The following is a 21,191-nucleotide window of genomic DNA, read 5'->3' as shown; positions in this document are numbered from 1 at the left end:
ATGTTGTTTCCTAAAAGTGTTGGTCTACATTAAAGTTGTAGAAATTATATTTTTTAGAGTTTATCCAAAGATTTACAGTTTTATCTGATACCTTTAAGCATATTATCTGTTTCTAGTTAATTTTTAAGTGTTAACCTTCATTTTTCTCATTATTTCATTATTATCTAGTTGATCTGCCTTCACTTGTTAAAATGGTTTTATTTAGTTTTCCCATTGAGTTATCTTGTAAAAGAGCCAGTTAACCATATTTATTTTGGGTATAATTTTGGAATCTGTTTTGTTTAGTTGATCTATATGTGTGTCTTTCTGTCAATACCATATCTAGCTTTATTTTCTAAGTCTTAAATCGAGTAGTAGTATGTTTTCTAAGATTTTGTCTTTTTTCTAAAATTTCTAAAATTTTTCTAAAATTTCCAGATGTTAAATACCACACCCCCAACCTCAAAGAGACTTGATCCCCAGGTTGACACTCTTAGACAGTGGTAGAACTTTTGAGAAGTGAGTATTACTGAGAGGTCCTTAGACCCTGGAGATCTGCCCATTCAAGTGTATTATGGAGCCTTGGCTTCATTATCTTTATCTTTTTGGCTTCCCAATCATGGGTGAAGCTGCCATGCACTGCCATGGTACACAGCCTTGCCACTGGTCCAAAAGCAAGGCGAGTAAATGCTCATAGACCAGAACTTGACAACTGTGAATCAAAGTAAACCCCTTCCATTCATAAGTTGATTATGTGGTAGTTTGGCTAAAACAGCTGCTTTTTGTCCTTTATATTTCTGCGTAACTATTACGGTGATCCTTGTTAATTTCTTTTATTAAAAATCTTAATAATTTTATTTGTGTTACATTGAGTCTATAGGCTTGGTGAGATTTGTTATTTTAATATTGTACGATTCTTCAATCATGTTACCATGACTAGGATACAGAACAGTTCCATCCTAGGAGTCCCTTTTGCTGTTCATTAGAGCTGTACGTGTCACCATCTTCTTGGCTTCTGACAGCTACAGATCTGTTCTTCGTTGCAAAGTCTTACTATTTCAAGAATATTACTTTAATGTGCTAGTATATAAACTTACAGAATTGAGTTTTTTTTAAAAAATTGATGTAATTTCTTTGAATTCATCCAACTTGTCACACATATTAATACTTCATTTCTCTGCCGGGCGGTGGTGGCGCACGCCTTTAATCCCAGCACTCGGGAGGCAGAGGCAGGTGGATCTCTGGGAGTCGAGGCCAGCCTGGTCTATAAGAGCTAGTTCCAGGAAGGCACCAAAGCTACAGAGAAACACTGTCCGAGAAAACCAAAAAAAAAAAAAATACTTCATTTCTTCTATTGCTGATTAGTCATATTCCATTCAGGAAAAAGACATCTGGGTTATTTTTAGTTTGGAGCTAATTTTGAATAAATCTGTGAAAATTAACTTGCTGGTTTCTGTGTGAACATAAGTTGTTTGTTTTTTTTTTCTTGTTTGCTGACAAATGAAATGACTAGATTACTTTATGGGTACATGTTTAGTTTTGTAAGAGATGCATTTTTTTTCCAGAGTGTCAATATCATTATTATTTACTGACTAGCATTGTAATTGCATGTGTCTTTTCCCACTTTTCAAGGTTGATGCTATTGGTAATTTTAGAGATTCTTTTATTTTTATTTAAATAACATTTGCTTTTTTCATTTATTTTATATACCAATCAGTTTCTCCCCTCCTCTTCTTCTGTGCCTTTTAGTTGGATTTCTTCTTCTAGACATATTCTTAGGTTTGGTCTTTTCATGGTGTCCCAGATTTCTTAGATGTTTTGTCTTAAGAATTTATTGAATTTACCATTTTTTAATGATGGATCTATTTCCTCTATCATATCCTCAACATGTGAGATTCTCTTACCTCTGTTGGTTATGCTTGCATCTGTAGTTCCTATTTGCTTACTCAGATTTTCCATTTCCAGAATTCCCTTGGTTTTTGATTTCTTTATTACCTCAATTTCAATTTTCAGGTTTTGAACTGTTTCCTTCACCTGTTTGATTGTTTTTCTTGACTTTCTTTAAGGGATTTATTGATTTCTTCCAATTTTTTGTTTGTCTTTTTCTCGATTTCTTTAAAGGAGTTTCTATTTTCTCTTTAAAGACCTATCATCTTCATAAAGCTATCTTAAAGGTCATTACTTTCTGCTTCATTTGCATTGGGATGTTCAGTTCTCTTGCTGTTGATGAGCCACTAGGTTCTAGTGGTTGCCATATTGGTCTTGATGTTGTTGAATATATTTTTTACACTGTTGTCTACCCATCTTTTCTTCTAATTGGTGCAGGTGGTGCTTGTGTCTCTAGGTACTGCTGCTCTTGCGGGGGATGTTTGGCCATGGGGAGGGTGAAGGGTTCAGTGGGTTTGGGTGACAGAGTGAGTCTGTAGGTTACAGTGTCCAAGGGTTGGAAACAGTGGTGGAGCAGCCAGCCAGCAGGACTACTACCTGCTAGCTGGCTCGATTTTAGAGATTCCAATAGCTTGTACTATATCTCATTTTCATTTACTTCTTGCTTAAGGTCTAATGACATTGACGCTGTGTTTATTTATTTATAAACTTCTTTTGTGTCTTCGTGTTATATCTATTCATCTCCATTCATGATATACTTATTGAACTCTTGTTTTACTGTTGAGTTTTGAGAATACTGTATACATTCTGATACTTACTAGTCTTTTGTAAATAGACTTTTATAAATAGAGATGTTTTTCTCATTAGAAACTTCATGTATATTCTTTTTAAAATGGCATTAATTTTGTTTATTTTATTATTTTGTGTGGATTAGTGTTTGCCTGCAGGTATGTATGTGGGTGCTGTAAATCAAACCCAGGTCCTCTACAAAAGCAGGAAGTGCTCTTAATCACTGAGCCAACTTACTCACCAGCCCCTAACAGTACTTTTGTTCATTCTTCATATATGGATGTTGCTTATTTTATACTTTGTATTCTGTTATTTTGTTACACCTGACTATTATTTCTAGGAGATATTTTTTGAAAATTGTCTACATGGCTCAGGAAATAAAGACATTGCTAAAAGATTCTTTTCTTCTTAGCCATTTTTATCAGGTTATTGCATTAGGAAATAACAACACTGACTTGAATTCCCGAGAGTGTTTGCCGTGTTTACAATCTTGGAAGCAAGGCAATTAGTCTGTTTCCCTATCTGTTAGAGTATGTCATAGTTACCCTTTGTCTAGTTGAGAATATACCTTTTCCATTACTACTTTGCTGTGCCTTTTTTAAAAAAAATGTATATAGGTATTGAGCTTTTGTCAGTTTTTTTTAATCATTTTTATTTATTGTATCTTAAGTTTACTACTTTATTCCATTTTGTTCTTTTGGAGAACTACACTGCATCTCTATCATATCAACATTGTTTCTGGGTTAAATACCAGTCATGTATTACTTTCAATATATTGTTAATATAATTGTTTGATTTTTTAATAGTTTGAAAATGACCTTCCCAAGTTACCATACTGACTTAACTTTAACATATTTCATGTTTAGAGAGATATTATCTTTTGCCCTTTCCCAATTCTTTGTTTGATTTTTGTTTTTGTGTTTTTTCGAGACAGGGTTTCTCTGTAGCCTTGGAACCTGTCTTGGAACTAGCTCTTGTAGACCAGGCTGGCCTCGAACTCACAGAGACCTGCCTGCCTCTGCCTCTCGAGTGCTGGGATTGAAGGTGTGTGCCACCACCACCTGTCATTCCAATTCTTTATAGAAGAAGGAAGTCATTTTCAGACTACATGTTTTGATACTTTAAATATAATTATTTTTATTTAAGAAAATTTGTTTTATTTATGCAGGATATGAAAGTCAGTTTAATCTGTCTATACATTTTTATTTATAATGAAATGATATCTGAAAAAAATTTTGAGCAGAAATGTTCTCTTTTATATTTCAGTCTGAAAACTTGGAGAATACAGTAATTATACCAGATATCAAACTTCATAGCAATCCCTCTGCCTTCAATATTTACTGTAATGTACGGCATTGCGTTTTGGAATGGCAGAAAAAAGAAACATCATTGGCAGCTGCATCCAAGAACTCTGTACAGAGTGGAGAATCAGACAGTGATGAGGAAGAGGAATCCAAAGAGCCCCCTATCAAGCTGCCAAAGGTAAGCACTGAATTCGATTTAGATCCATTACATACAAGTGTTCTGGTTATTATACATATACATACGTTCCTGAGATCCCTTGCTTTTTCTAAAATTGTATTTCTAAAAATAACATGGCTTATGGATAAAAATAGGATTGAGGTAGACCAGGAAAGCTCTGTGGGACTTGTAAACTAGCTCACAAAGTTGGTAACTGGTGACTCAGTGAGATGTCCACGGTAAGCACTCAGTGAGGTCAGTGTGTTGTGGCTTGCTAAGGGCTGTTTAGTGTACAAAAGCAGTAAGTAGCCTGGATATACTTGTGTGGAGCATGGAACAGTGGCAGATGGAAGAGGAGCACTGAGCTGGTGACCTCCCAATTTGATGAGCATAAAAGGAAGGTACAATCTATTGCAAACCAAGAGCTAGAGGTGTACCCCATTGAGAGCAAGCCCTAGAAACAGGTATATATTTAAGTTTTTCTTGATATAGAACTGGAAAGGTTCCTTAGCAGCAGCTAAGTTCAAAGCTTTCTTTTCTTAAGTCTGTTTAATCTTGTAACTGTACTCTTGCTATTCTGCTCACCTGACCTAGGGGAAAAATCAGATGAGAAACAGTTCAGTCCATACTGTTCTGTTGTTTCCTATTACCAGAAACATATAGACTATTTCATAGTTTAGCTGAACAAACTATTTGTAATGTACTTTGTACTAAGTATTGGTTTACTTCATGACTAATTTTATCACACATGATGTATGTGTGTGTGTTTATATTCAGTATAAAAGATACAGTCTTTCTTTTCTTCCATCCTTCTCTCCCTCTCTTTTGTTTTTGTTTTCTTCTTTTATAATGATGAGGATCAAATCCAGTCGCTTGTAATCCAACACCATTACTGTCCATGAGTCACGTCATCAGCCTCAGAGTTACGATAGTGTTCCTAACAAAGGGGGAAAATTCAAACATTTTAACATGATACCTCACTGTGTGATTCATGTGTATTGCTTTCTTATAAAGTAACTTAAAAGTGATTATTTTATCAAAAATTATCCATACACTATTAAATTTGTGCTTTAAAACTGTCCTGAAAACTTATTTACATCCCCACACCAGTACATAAGGTATCTTTTTAACTAGTTTTTGCATGGAATGCCTTACGTGAGCTATCAGGACAGGTGGAGCTCGTGTCTCGGACTGGCATGGTTTGTGGTGACTTTTCCTAAGTATGCATTGTTCTTGACTGTGCTGTTGGGTTCATCACCCCCTAGTCAGCAGATAACTTGCTTTCTGTTTCATATGAGTGAAGGCTCTGTGACCTTCCTTACTTCTTGACCAGCCTTCTTAGAATGTCTTTGTGTCTTTCTTTTTTCCTTTTCCCTGGTGTTTTTAACTGTAACTGCTCCCCCAGCATCTTCTTATAATCGAAAATGAATATGCATTATCTTTGCCCTCATGAAGGCGTAGACCATGGTCTCTTAATTGTGATTTCTTCTGCTTAGTTAGGGAGGCTTTATAAAAAAAAAGTAGGATAACCCCCAGAGACTTTGTGTTGTATACTTTTTGTAAGAGTGATATGCTATTGGGGGAAGATCACACTGCATCGTGGTAACCATGGTGATTAAATTCAATATTGGGAGTGAAATCAAAAGTTTAGAGAAATCTTTCATATGAGAATACAGAGGTTGAATAATATACCAACAGCTAGATTAGAAAATGTTACACAATTAGGAAAAATATATTATTAGGCTGTTTTAAAACATTAGAATAAGTGAACAATGGAGAAAGACTCAGACATTTTGTACATTTTCATAGCATAATTAACAGGGTTTAAAGGAAATCTTTAAAAAAAATCCTGAAGTAATAAATCCACCATATATACTTGTTTTCTGGAAACAGGGAATAATGATTAAAAAACACAGTTATTAAGCCAAATTAATTAAGCTGAAACACTATTAAAATTGCTAGCTATTTAATACTAGGTAACTGGGTGTCTCTGCTTTATTATTTATAAATTGAGAGTATTATGTACCTCATAGGGTTACAGTTAGGATTAAGTGAGTTAATGATGTTGAGTGCTTAAGAGAACAGTACCCAGTATATATCAAGTCTTCAGTAAATGAGAACTGTAGTTAGAAGTGTCAGGTTTGGGCCAAACTTCCCTATGTATCCTGTAATTTAGCAATAAATACTTCAGATTGCAAGGAAGTAGAACTTCCAGAAACTCAATGTGATCCTATAATGAAAGAGATGTGAAGACAGAGGAAGCAGTAGTTAGATGCCTATTTGTGGTAACCACAGTGCCTCACGGGAGATGCCATGAGTGGGGAGTGAGCATTTCAGGTGATAAGTCTTGGCAGCCTTTGGCATCACCTTGGGACAGACACAATGGAAGACTGGGGCCTGCATGATGAGGATTGAAGGCAGATTTTCTTTCTCCCCCTTTCTTCCTAGATGTTGTGCTGCTTCCTGTTATGAGGCTTGAGGCTTTCTCTTGTCATCTGAGATTTCTTTCTCTCCTACTATTTCTTTCATCTGTTTATGGCAGGTTTTGTATTATTAGGCAGTCTTACAATCAGTTGTAATGCTTACATACTTTAAAAAACTCAAACAGAAATGAGATACATATTTATGTCATTACAAAGCAAAGTACATTGTCTGCCTTTTCTGATTGTTTCTATAAAGCAAATAGTAGTAGTATTTACAAATAATAAAAATAATAAACTTAAAAGGGAAGAAGTGGAAGAGGCGGCATGAGAGGGAGAAGAGGTGGAGAGGGAGAAAAAGAATTTGCTTATCGGGATATGGATGTCTACACTGCTATTCTGTGTCACATAATGAGCCAGTGGCTCACTATGAACAGTCTTCCTCCCTGCTTTTCACACTCAGAGGGAAAGCATTCTTTCAACTTTTCAAGGATAATTTGTTCATTCAAACTGTGTTCTTGATTTTGCACTCCTCATTTCTCATTAATTGTTTTTGACTTGTGTCTGTGCAGAGAGACTTCTCAAATCTGCATTCTATTTGGTGTCTCTCCTTAGAGTTTTAGCCATGAACCAGATGTCTCCCTTCTGCTTTAAAATCAGGATGAGGGGGGGAGAGGGAGGGAGGGAGGGGAAGTGTGTGTGTGTGTGTGTGTGAAAGAAAGAAGGGGGGAGAGGGAGGGAGGGAGGGAGGGAGAGAGAGAGAGAGAAAGAGAGAGAGAGAGAGAAAGAGAGAGAGAGAGAGATTGAGCATTAAATTTCATCATCGTTCTAGCCAGACAATAAATAATCTCCCTCTAGTCTTTCCTTTTCCCATAGATTGTTGATATTGCCACCCAAAAACTTTGAGAATATGCTCATTGTCAGCTGATTACTAAATGTTACATTGTGAATATAAAATGTTACCTGATGCTTACTGTACTATTGGGAAAGGTTCTGCAAACTGTAGGAGGTGGAGTTCACCTGGAGGAAGGGGTCACTCGAGGCTACCTCCTCTTCATGGGTGAACAGATATGTCCTTTACATTCTTTCAGTACTATATTCTACTCCAGTGCATGGAGCCAACCAATCATGAACCGAACCTTCTGAAGTCATGAAACAAAATAAATTCCTTCAAGTTTTTCCTGGGGTATTTTTTTTCACAGCTATGCAACTAATTCTTATCAATTCTGCTTCTAAAACAATTCTTGTATAAAGGTATTGTCACACAGCATTCCCAGCCATCATCAACACCTCTTAAAAGTGCAACAACTGCCTGCCTCTCTCTTTCTTTCAGTTAATTTGCCTGAGGAACATCTGAGTAACTTATAGTCTGATGGTCGTCTTTTTACTTAATCCCTTGAGTAGGTTTTATTCAGAAGACAACTAAATGAGCTGACACATAAAGCCCTTACCCCAGTGCTGTGTCTTTACCCATGCAGTCTACTGTATCTAGCACATTCTGTAATTTTCACGGCATTAGAAAACTTATTGATTGATTTGTTTGTTTTCTGTACTAGAGAATACTTTCTTGAGGAAAGGGAGCACATCTCAACTCTTTTTTCTCACAACCTAATGCACAACTGCCTACAAATTCAGAACGAATTTACTTATTTAAGAACTAAATACATTAGTCAACCTAAGAGTATATTTTTAAATAAATATGCAGCTAAACTAGCTTTAAGCATGTTGAGATAGGAAACAGGAATCCCACTAGAAAATTATATGGCTCTAAAACTTCTTTATTTCAATGAGGAAACATCATATAAATGATTCCCATCCCTTAATTTCAACTCCAAAGAATCCTTGAATTATGAAAATTATAAAATGTCTTAACCATAATTGTTAATAGATTAAGTTTATATTATAAGTTAATATAATTAATTGTAATAGAATATTGTAGTCTTCTATTGCTTGAGAAAAGAGATGCACACTTTGATTTTCTCTAATTATATAGGCACATGGAAATCATCTTTTCGTTTTCTAGTCCATTCCAGCAAAATAAACTAAAACAGATAAAAAAAATTATAGAAGTGCTTAATGAGTTCAAATTCTCTGCATAAACTTGGGTAAATTTAACTATAGTCAAGACTAGGATTTTTAGATAACTTCTGTAAAGACAAATTCTATTACTTACTTTGACTTCTTAGTTGTATTTATGCCCTAAAGAAACCTTACAAATGATAGAACTTTGGGATTTGTCTGCAATTTCATCCTTTTCTGAAAAAAACCCAACTGTTTCTGAATTACAGTAATTTTTTGCACACAGGTGAGTAGTTAGATGAATAATAATTGTATCTCCATATTTGCTCAGCACTGGGCTAAGCACAGATGTTCCTGTCCATAGTTGGATACAGTTTAGTTAGAAAATGAAAATACATGTTGTCAGTTGTACTAAATGTGAAGAAGGACGCTAAAAAAGAAATCCCACACTAGCTCAGAATTGAGTATAATAAAAGGTTATTTATTTAGTGGTAGACTCACAGATCACAATCCTCTGCTGGAACAGGGAACAGCAACTGAATCCAGCAGCTAGGAAGGAGGCCAGGCGCGAGCTTTACATTGGAATATACAGTATAAGAGGCCACGCCCAAGGGGATGGATAACTTAAAGGCTATTGGAGGTAGGAATTCTTACAGCATTGTTGTAATAGGAGCAGCGGGGCTGTGTCCCCGCCACCCGGCCGCCCACATGGCTAGCTTATGCCCCGAAATAATTACATGGAAACTGTATTCTTTTAAACACTGCCTGGCCCATTAGTTCTAGCCTCTTATTGGCTAGCTCTTACATATCAATCTAACCCATTTCTAATATCCCTGTAACACCATGAGGTGTCTTACCAGGGAAGATCTTAACCTGCGTCTGTGTCCAGTAGGAGAATCATGTCGACTCCTTGACTCAGCTTCTTTCTCCCAGCATTCTGTTCTGTATACTCCGCCTACCCAATTTTATGTCCTATTAAAGGGCCAAGGCAGTTTCTTTATTTAACCAATGAAACAACAGATAGAAAGATGACCCTCCTCCATCACAGCATAAATGTATAAATCCTGTAACAGAAGTTGGTGTTGGTCAGGGTTATGTGCACAGCTCACTTACCCACTTAGATTACAAGCTCTCAGAAAACAGGGCCCAGTCTATCTCCTTAAGTCTTTTAGTGAGCTGCAATAAACAAGGATTTAGAACGGTGCATCTATGCAACATATACATTAATGTAAAAGCCCCATCAAAAACAATATTATCTTATTGTTATGGGCATGGAATTATTGTTTGAGGTGTTTCTATGACTTTGTTTTATTTTAATTCTTAATGTCCCTTCTGCATGCACATAATTTAACACATCCTGAAGTTATATATGGTTCTCAAAATATGTTGGCTAAGAAATAGGATTTTATTGTTTAGTGTTTTATTAATCTTCCAAAGTTACCATAGCAGTTCATTGTAACTTTTCTCTTAAAATCTATAACTAAAGATTTACACTCCTTTTGCTAAAGAGGGTCAGGGATTTCTTGTCCCATTGAGGACTATTATCATTAAACTAAAATATCAAGTGATATTTTTGCTGAATAGCCTTCCAGTTCCTTTCATGATCATCATGCCCAAAGGAAGGGAATACTGCCTGTAAGTAATAATTTTGCAATTATACCATCATGGGAAGGATTGAGATGAAATTAGTTTTAAAAGTCACCTTTGCTGTGTATGTTATGTTGTCTTTATATTTGGTTCTAAGTACTGTAACAAAACTAGTTGCATATAACCAAATGTATTTTAAATTAACAGAGCCTATTTCTTCTGTGTGAATGCCACCTGTTCCTTAGTTCCAGTTTACAAGGTGTTTCACTATGTCTTGCTATGACTTCACTGTGTCCAAACCAATATTTAAGTAATGTCACTAGTTCTTGCTTTGTATATAGCTACGTGGTTTTCATGTTAAATCTGGAAAAAAGTGGTTTTTTTTTTTTGTTTTTCCATTTAAATATAACTCTTTATTTGGTGTTGAGATAACTTGCAAAAACTAGACTATAGAAAGTATTATTCACTTACATGTTAGGAAGTATAATTTTATTTTCATATTAAACAGATCATTGAGGTTGGGCTTTGTGAAGTCTTTGAACTGATCAAGGAGACTCGATTTTCTCATCCATCCCTGTGTTTGAGGAGCCTCCAAGCCTTGTTGAATGTACTTCAAGGCCAGCAGCCAGAAGGCCTCCAATCAGAGCCACCAGAGGTCCTAGGTAAGATCTTATGCCTTCATTGAAACACTTAAATTGAACCACTTCTCTTAGGAAATATGCATAAGAACAAGAAATGCAACATTTGACTGGATACAGAAAAACAGGAATTTAACTTTGCTGTTCTTTGTTGTGTTTTACTAGAGTTATAGTCTAAAGAGTTTTGGTTTATGCAGATTCGAATCTTGGTTGTTGTAACAATAGGGGGAAACAAGCCATAAATTTCCCAAGATGACAGAATAACACCAAACCTCTAAAATCCCCATTAACTCAAATCCCGGGGTCCAAATAGCAGATGCTCATCTTTCCTACTCACTTGTTACTCTAGAGGAGTTAAAATCATAGCCTGTGGGCAGTAAGTGACACAGACCCCAATGGTACAATTAACTTTTAAAGAGAAGATATTTCTTTTGTACTCTTCAAGCCTCTGACTTAGTAGCAAGTTTCCTTACATAAAAGTGTTAGCTTTTCTTATTATATTTAAGTTTTAGCATTACTTGCTTTTCATGTTAAGGGCCTAGGCTCAGCATATAACCACATAAGAAAGACAGGAACTTTATGCACTGATAGAAATGTAGGTGAAGCATATCCTTTAGCTGGCTTATTGTTTTTCTCTGATGCTAAACCATGGATATCCTGTCAGTCTAGAATTTTCTAGATCATTTTATCAATATAGGAAAATACCCCTAAAACCATAGAAATATGATTCTCATAAGCAGCATGTATCTAAGTCATCTTTGACCCAGGTGTGGGGTTTTTCATTCAGTATATTTAAGCTGGGACCAAACATTGTTAATTTGAATAGGTTTCTGTGTGATACTGTTACTGATGGCCTGGGGACAACATTATTGACTGTATTAGATTTTGATTCCATATTGTCTGTATCTGGCTTTACTCACCCCCCCCCCCCCGATTTAATTCTTTTTTTTTTTTCCTTTTTCCTTTTAAGGCAAAGCCCTTCTGTGTAGCCCAGATTGGCCTTAAACTTCATTCCTCCTTCTCTGGCTTCCCAACTACTAGAATTAATAGATGTCTACAACTATGCCCTAGCAAAGTATTTGGATTTTATTAGATCCACATTTTAAGAACCTAATTATATGTCAGAGCTTCCTTTGTTTGTCGCATATAGTAGTTTAATTTTTGATTTTAACTTTGTTTTATTTTATGGAGGAGGGACGACATCCTGAAAAAACTGAAGACAGCATATACCTCTCTCCCCAGCGTAAGGCACTTAACTGCTGCTACCAAACAAAAGTTAGCACAGGTTAAGAACCACTTTACCAGTTCCCTGTACAGTAGCATCAGTAATCCTGTTAATATTGTGTATTTAATGTGATTTGATAAATCTGTCTACAGCCCTTTCACTCCATGCTTCTACCACCACTTTTTTTCATCCAAATTTCTGTGCTCTTTTTTCAAAGCCCACTTAGTCCACTTAGTGTTTCCATTATGTGCATGGTTGTAGGGTCATGTAGTGGAGCCCAGACACCTTATTGGAGGCCATCCTTAAGAAAACTGACTGTCCCTCCCAGCATCTGTCAGTCATCAATAGCTCCTTATCTAAGGGAGGGATTAAGAGAATTTTCTTCGGTTTTTCTATTTAGTTTAATATTAAATATATATTTTAACTATTTAAATTTAATAGATTTTTCTTTGCTCGTGCCTTAGTTACTTTTTAGTGCTTTGATAAGACACCATGAATGGGAAAGTATTTATTTGGGTTAGTCCATAAACATCATGACCTCTCAGAGCATGGCAGCAGGCAGGCAGGTATGGCCCTGGAACAGTATCTGGAAGTTTAAAATCTTGATCCATACAAGATACAGGGCAGAAGAGCTAACTGGGAATGACATTGGCTTTTGAAACCTCAAAGCTTGTCCCCAGTGACACAGCTTCTTCAACAAGGCCATACCTCTTAATCATTCCTAAACAGTTTCAACAACTGGGGACCAGGCATTAAAATATATGAGCCTGTGGAGGCCATTCTCATTCAAAGTACAACAGTTTGGTATTAAGAAAGTATTATAATGTTTCTTTGGTTGTTGACATTGGCATCAAGTGATTGTACATATATGTAATTACAAATATAGACAGATAGCATGGAGTGAGTAGAACTCTGAGAGTCCCTTCCTTAAAGATACGACATCAGTAAGAATGAATAAGAAGTAATGATGATAAGTGATGATGACATAAGTAAGAAAGAGTAAGGAGTGAACCAGATTATAAGTATCTAAGGCAGAGAGAACAGCGTCCAGTAAGGCTCTGAGATGGGGAAAAAATGACTGAAGCAAGTTTTGTAAGCCTAGAATATAGTGAACAGAAGGAAAGCCTCATAGGAAGGAAGTAGTGAAGAAGAGGGAGGGACTCTGTGGAGCTATATGTACGTGTTTATAAGGTTTGTTACAGTGCTGGGAAATATAGAAAGTTATTCTCTACCTCATTACCCATTCTAAAAATACTTTCCTTGGGGATGGAGAGATGACTCAGTGGTTAAGAGTTAATAGTCCTCCTAAAATGGGCCAAAATTTGTTTCCCAGAACTCATACAAGGGAGTCCACAACCTCTTGTAACTCCAGTTCTAGGGGATCCAGTTCTCTCTTGTGGCCTCCACGGGCATCTACAGTCACATATGCATACACACATATATATACACACACAATTAAAAATAAATAAATCATTAAAAATAATTTATCGTTGGACTGATGATATGGCTCAGCTGGTAAAGCTCTTGCCACACAAACTTAAAAGCCTGAATTAGATCCCCAGGACACACACAGAAGGAAAGAAATGACTCCTGAAAATTGTCTTGTGACCTCCACATGAGCACCATGGCATGCACACATGTACACACACACACACACACACACACACACAGTTTAAAATTAGAAATAGCAAAAGTAATTTATTGCAAAAATACTTATTTAAATTATTAACAATTTTCTTCATCTTAAATCTAACATTTTAAGGACAACAACATTTCTTTGTCTTGTTTGACAGTATACTTTTCCAACTTAGAGTGTGTCCATATGCAGGAAGACTTCTGTATTTGGTGAATGACTGAAAGATTGAATACTGAAGCCTAATTTCTAGAGGGAGGATGAGTGGGGAGACAGCTAAAGAAGGTAAAGAAGAAATGATAATATTTTAAAGGAAAGAAAGGGAATAATGGATGGAAAAGACAAGTAAGAAGAAACAGCAAAAAAAATCACAAAGGAGAGGAAAGAGGACAGAATTAACAAAAGATTGAGCGCATTTTAAGCAGGAAACTAGATTTTTTTATTTGAAAATTCTGTGACTATAAATATATGAAAAGGAATGGTAAAAGTTAATTTATTAACCTTTTTTGTTTTTCTGTTAGCTCAGTTAGCCACTGGTAATAGATACCATGGATTGGGATGATATGGTAAGATAAAGAAAATTGAAGAATTAATTAAGAAGAAAATACACAGCTTCATTTGGAATTAGGAAGGTGAAGAATTGATGTGAAATGATCACTAGATGTCTTTGAATTATTGAATGAATAACAAAAATCTTCCAGTTTTCAGAGAACTACCTTCTTCCTTCCTGTTCCCCTCTATCCTGCCAGGGGTTTTGTCAGCCTGTCTTGTCTTCTCAGTGTCTCTGCTGTTTCACTTTCTAAGAGTTTTCAGTTCCTCTTTTTCTCTCTGCTGAAGAAATGCCCAGGCAGTATTTGATTCTGTCTTGGGTGGTGTTGAGGTGCCTGGTGTGGTAACAGAATACGCATGTGTTCTCTTTTCAACTCTGTCACTAAATGGCTTTATGAATAAGGGAAAATCTTTTCATCTGCCTTGGTCTCAGTTGTATTACCCATTAAAGGAAGAAGATACTTGTCCTGTGACCTTGGATAGTTTTTTAAGATAAATGAGTTATATACCCCTTTATTACTTTAAGATGTTATTATGTTAATTATAAAGTTTTATATTAAAGTTGTAGCATTTCCTTATTTTTTGTAAATATGCTCTTGTGGTCCAAATAGAAGTGCATACTCTTTGTATTTTGAAATACTGTGAGTAGTCCTCACCTGAAGGACAAGGTTGTTGAAAGATAAACTGCAACGTTAAGGGTGAGTTTCTTGTGTAGGCAAGATTGTTTTGTAAGGCCTTAGGCCATTTTTATTACTTCAGTTACAAAAGTAAGGGATAGAACTAAATGTTTTCTTTCTTTTTTTTTTTTTTTTTTTTGGTTTTTTGAGACAGGGTTTCTCTGTGGCTTTGGAGCCTGTCCTGAAACTAGCTGTGTAGACCAGGCTGGTCTCGAACTCACAGAGATCCACCTGCCTCTGCCTCCCGAGTGCTGGGATTAAAGGCGTGTGCCACCATCACCCGGCCCAACTAAATGTTTTCTAATCCCTTGTTATATAAATGCTTTGATTGTGGAGTGGGTTGACCAAACAAAAGCTACTACAAAATAATAGTTCGAGATGCCTTAAATTTTATATATAGTGAAATATATATATTTCTCTGCAACTCAAATGAGTATAACTGAATCTTGTTTTATCCACAGAGTCTCTCTTCCAGCTCCTTTTGGAAATTACTGTTCGGAGTACTGGGATGAACGACAGCACAGGACAGTCCCTCACAGCACTCTCCTGTGCTTGCCTCTTTAGTCTGGTAGCTTCTTGGGGAGAAACTGGAAGGACACTCCAGGCCATCTCTGCTATACTAACCAACAATGGGAGTCATGCTTGCCAAACTATCCAGGTATTAAGAAATTTAGAAGGTGCCAAATTGCACTTTTCTTCATTCTGTCAGTAGAAATTCTCTAAATTTTTAAGTTATTTAATATTTTGATCTCTCCATGGTTGATGTACAGATAATGCACATCGTTTGATTTAAGCTGCATGTGTGTTTAATTCTGTATCATGAAAATAGCAAATGGATTTTGAAAAAAATTCCAAATATTTAAACTATGATTAATGAATACAGTATAAGACGTAGTCAGATTAGGAAAAAATGAAATTTAACTCAAGGAGGTAAAAAATCAAATAACTACAATTAGAAAATTGAAGGGGGGTTAAATAGTGGTAGTATGGTTGAAGATGCAAATAGTGAGCTAAAGATAAAAGTGAAAGAAATTATATAGAATCCAGCAGAAAAAGAGGAAACAAGAACCATGAATAGAGAATAAGAAAGGGAGTGTATAATAAAACAGTGTGTTACCATATAGAAGAATGAAAATAGACTCGTATCTATCACCATGCACAAAGCTCAAGTCCAAATGGATCAAAGACCTCAACATGTAAGCCAACCACACTGAACCTCATAGAAGAGAAAGTGGGAAGTACACTTGAATGCATTGGCACAGGAGACCACCTCCTAAATATAACCCCAGTAGCACAGACACCGTGAGAAACAATTAATAAAAGGGACCTCCTGAAACTGAGAAGCTTCTGTAAAGCAAAGGACACGGTCAACAAGACAAAACGGCAGCCTACAGAATGGGAAAAGATCTTCACCAACCCCACATCAGACAGGGGTCTGATCTCTAAAATATACAAAGAACTCAAGAAATTGGTGATCAAAAGAACAAATAATCCAATAAAAAATGGAATACAGAGCTAAACATAGAAGTTTCAACAGAGGAATTTAAAATGGCCGAAAGACACTTAAGGAAATGCTCAACATCCTTAGCCATCAGAGAAATGCTAATCAAAACAACTCTGAGATTCCATTTTACGCCTGTAAGAATGGCCAAGATGAAAAGACTGATGACAGCTTATGCTGGAGAGGTTGTAGGGTAAAGGGAACACTTCTGCATTGCTGGTGGGAGTGCAAGCTGGATATCAGTATGGTTATTTCTCAGACAATTAGGAAACAACCTTCTTCAAGATCCTGCAATACCACTTTTGGGTATATATACAAATGATGCTTAATTGTACCACAAGGACATGTGCTCAGTTATGTTCATAGCAACTTTGTTTGTCATAACTAGAACCTGGAAACATCTTAAATGCCCCTCGACTAAAGAATGGATAAGGAAAATGTGGTACATTTACACAATGGAGTACTACACAGCAGAAAAAAAATAATGACATCTTGACATTTGCAGTCAAATGGATGGATCTAGAAAACATCATTTGAGTCTGGTAACCCAGACCCAGAAAGACAAATATCATATGTACTCACTCATAAGTGGCTTTTAGACATAAAGCAAAGAAATTCAGCCTACAAATCACAACCCTGGAGAACCTAGACAACAATTAGGACCCTAAGAGAGACATACGTGGATCTAATCTACATGAGCAGTAGAAAAAGACAAGATGTCCTGAGTAAATTGGGACATGGGGACCACTGGGAGAGGGTTGAATGTGAGGGGAGAGGCAAGGAGGGGAGCAGAGAAAAATATATAGCTCAATAAAATCAATAAAACAAACAAAGAATACAGAGTATGTTACCATGGTCTGATTTCCACAAAGTAATGATAGATAGTAAAGACAGAGAACAAGGCATCCTAGCCAAGACTTTATAGAAGGAAGGGATAGAATCCTTAAAGAAGTCAGTCCCATTTGCTTGAGGGTTACTTCTTATAGATGAACTTTTAGTTTGTACCTTTGCAAGCCTGCCAAACATGCATCAGTCTTTATAACTTGTTTTGTCATAAATAATATCTTTATCGTGCCTGTTTTGGGTTTGAAAGCAATTTAAATTGTCTTTTGATTTCTTCTCTTTTGAATAGGTGCCAACGATACTAAATTCACTACAGAGAAGTGTACAGGCAGTTTTGGTTGGAAAGATTCAAATCCAGGACTGGTTTAGCAATGGCATTAAGAAAGCAGCTCTAATGCACAAATGGCCATTAAAAGAAGTATCTGTTGATGAAGATGACCAGTGTTTGCTTCAGAATGATGGATTTTTTCTTTACCTCTTATGCAAGGATGGATTATACAAAATAGGCTCTGGATACAGTGGAACAGTTAGGGTAATGTAATTCTGTACAGTTCTTGATTATAACAGTAATAGCCATATCTCAGTAATTGAGTTATATTCTGTTTCTAAACCCTTTAGTACTAATTTTGGTTTTTACTTGAAAATTATAATTGAAATGCATATATTAAATATTATTCATATATTTTATTATTTTATTGTTTTTTAATTATTAATCTGTACTTAGATAATTTTTTGTTATTTTACAGGGCCATATATATAATTCTACATCCCGTATCAGAAACAGAAAAGAGAAAAAATCCTGGCTAGGGTATGCCCAGGTAGGAAAATATCCTTAATAAATGAAATTATCTTCCCTTTTAAAACATATGGTTTGTGCTCGTTGAATGAATCATACAGGAATGGTGTATTTTTATTAATATGGCTAGGTAATGGTGCAGAGCAGGGTAAGGAGTGTAAACTCAGATTCATAACTACAATCCTGGCTCTGCTTCAGTAGCTGAGCGGCTAAAGAAAAATCAGTTTACTTAGCTCTGTTGTTTACTACCTTCAGAGGGGGAATTGAAAATACCTCCTTTGGAGTTCTCCTTTAAGCAAATCTGGAGCTAAGAATCAAAGACCACCTTTTGCATTAGCAAATCTGAATTGAAAATGAATAAGTGACTTCTGAAACCATATTAGGACTCCTTGCCATAAACTCTTGCATTCTATGTCTAGATCCTGTTCCTTCTAGCAAACACTTTTTAGGGGACAGCACTTGCTAGAGATGCATGCAAAAACTCACCCCATGGTGCTTTCTGAATGCTGTGGTCTCTTCTGCAGTCAGCACCGTCGGTTTGTTCTTACTGTTTTAGCACCGGATACAGTAACTCCTCCTCTCACGAAGAAAAGTAAATGAAAGATGGAGAGAAAGAGTCAGAAATATGTAATTCTGTTGTTTTCCTGTCTGTAAGACAAAGCCCAGTTTCCTTTGGGAAGGATAAAGAGTAAAGTTTTCCCTATACTTCATGATTTCTTGAGCTAACAGAATCTGCTGTCAGCATAAAATGATAAAAGGACATTTGAAAGTACTTTGAAAACTAAAGTACCTACAACGTGGCAACTTTGTCACGTTGCCTTAGTTAATGTTCAGTTGCTGTGAATAGACATCATGACCAAGGCAACTTATCAAGAAAAACATTTAATTAGGGTTTCCTTGCAGTTTCACAGGACTAGTACATGACAATCATGGTGGGACGGTCCTGAAGCAATTAGCTGAGAGCTCACATTTGATCCTCAAATTGCAGGCCGACAGAGTGAGAGTGAGACAAGGGGGGAAATGAGGGAGTAAGGGAGGAAGGAAGGAGAAGGGAAGAAGGAGAAAGAGGGAGGGAGGGAAGGAGAGAGAGGTAGAGTAGGCTTTTGAAAACTTAGAGCATACCCCCAATGACACACTTCCTCCAAGAAGGCCATACCTACTAATTTTTACCAAATTAGTTCCACTAACTGGAGGCCAAACATTTAAACATGAACATTCTCATTCAAACTGCATGTGAAGAATTATTCTGCTATATCAATTATTGAGGTATTTTGAAAATTTATATTAAAGTGATTGTCTTTTAAAACCCAGTGTGCCCAAACATCTGCCTCATTAATTTATACTTATGTTTTATCTAGGAAATAATATGGCCAGTGTATTAGTTTTAAGAGTTATAATTTATTATGTATGTGTGGTGTGTGTGTGCTCATGCAAGTGTTTGTGATATATGGGTGTGTATGCATATGGCATGTTCTTGTAAAGGCCAGAGGTTGACCTTAAGTTTTTCCTCATTTGCCTTCCATCTAAAATAGAGTCCTGTTCTTAAATTTTAATCGTTTCTATCCCTTAGATAGCTTTATTAATTTATTGTGCATCAACAAAATATACATAGCCATACAGCTGCTTTTTCTCTTTGTAATGAAGACATATCTTAAAATATATATACATATATAATATTTTTATTTCCAGGGTTATTTATTATATCGAGATGTGAATAACCACAGTATGACAGCCATAAGAATAAGTCCTGAAACACTGGAACAAGATGGTACTGTAATGTTACCAGGTATGTTTTATCTAACCATATTTTTCTTCATAAGTAGTTTTAAAAAACATGCATGCTAGGATATTTAAACATGTAAATGGTAATTAACAAAGAATATTCCTTGCTTAAAAATGAATTCTTAAGTATTGTGACATGTAAAACATTTTACAACCTACAATAAATGAATATATTTGAAGGTACTAGACATCAGAAACAAAGTGAAATGAGGTTTAATATTTATTTCCAAATCCATACCCATCTACATGCTTTAACATCATACCCTTACCCATCAAGACTTTATTTGCTCACTTAGCAGGGTAGTGTTATTTTGTTGCTTTTACTAGAACCACTACTTTAATGCTCACATTGCCCAGTACCAGAGGAATTTTGGTTATTTATCACCTTAACATTGCACTAGGGGTCTCCTCTGTCTTCAAGGACTCGCAGTGATAGTGCTGAAGGTGGTCAGGAAACTGAACATTCCATCGTGCCCCCTTCTTACTATGGCTCTGATGCACAGACTTGGGGCACAGTCCAGTTAGTTCATGCAGTTATACTACGTGCTGTCTGGGTTCTGAGGCACTAGGTAAATGTACAAATATTCTTTGTTGGAAACTCTTTAAATTTGCTTATACCATTGCTGCTTTCTAAAGTTGGTCACATTAAAGTCTTAATATTCAGTGTATTTGTTAACCTCATGGCAAACATTCCAATATTCCTAAGTATTTGATCTCTTAAAAATGTGAGATTTATTTTTTAAAAAAGAACACATTGAGAGAGATAACTGATTATTGTCTGTTTGTCAAGTTTTAAGGTATTATTATAGATTCATTAGAAAATGATTTGAACTTTTATATTATTGCATTTTCCCTAAGTAATATATAGACACCATTGTAGAACAAATGAAACATTTCATGTCTGTATAAGTGGCCTCACAAAATCATCCTGTAATAGCTCTTTTCAGAGTCCACTTTTTGTTTTTTGAATGACTTGGGTTGTGTCATTTGTTTAATAATAACAAATTAAGAAATGTTTTTAAGTATCAGCATATATTTGTTGCACAAAACAATGGTCTCCTTAGGACATTTTTATACATGTATGTCATATACTTTAACTGTATTTCTACCCCCAGTTCCAGTTTCCTTATATCATTCTCCTCTTCTGCTTGCTTTCCTTCCTTCCTTCTTTCTTTCCTTCCTTCCTTCCTCTCTCTTTTTTTCCTTTCTTTCTTTCTTTCTTTCTTTCTTTCTTTCTTTCTTTCTTTCTTTCTTTCTTTCTTTTTTATTCCTTCTTTCTTTTCTTCCTTTTTTTTTTTTAAGGACAAGGTCTCACTATGCAGCTTTGACTGGCCTGAAACTTGTGTAGACCAAGAGGCTGGCCTTGAAATCATTGAGATCCACCTGTTTCTGAGTGCTGGCATTA

At 35.9% G+C, this 21,191-nt stretch overlaps 1 protein-coding gene across 17 annotated transcripts in view; it reads left to right on the top strand.

Annotated features, from left to right (window-relative positions):
- Mycbp2 (MYC binding protein 2) overlaps positions 1–21,191 on the top strand; it is a 229,015-nt gene that overhangs the window by 30,167 nt on the left and 177,657 nt on the right. For all 17 annotated transcript variants that reach the window (XR_012907999.1, XM_075950196.1, XM_075950189.1 and 14 more), the window contains exons 3-8: positions 3,922–4,137; positions 10,651–10,804; positions 15,326–15,522; positions 17,498–17,740; positions 17,955–18,026; positions 19,694–19,790. Coding sequence is in view for 16 of the 17 variants with exons in the window: in XM_075950196.1 (XP_075806311.1) it covers positions 3,922–4,137; positions 10,651–10,804; positions 15,326–15,522; positions 17,498–17,740; positions 17,955–18,026; positions 19,694–19,790 (979 nt within the window). In the remaining variant the exon portion in view is untranslated. The remainder of the gene's footprint in view (positions 1–3,921; positions 4,138–10,650; positions 10,805–15,325; positions 15,523–17,497; positions 17,741–17,954; positions 18,027–19,693; positions 19,791–21,191) is intronic.

Source organism: Microtus pennsylvanicus, chromosome 15 (genome assembly GCF_037038515.1).
Source record: "Microtus pennsylvanicus isolate mMicPen1 chromosome 15, mMicPen1.hap1, whole genome shotgun sequence".
In the NCBI taxonomy this organism is placed as follows: Eukaryota; Metazoa; Chordata; class Mammalia; order Rodentia; family Cricetidae; genus Microtus; species Microtus pennsylvanicus.
This window is presented reverse-complemented; position numbering and strand designations above follow the sequence as displayed.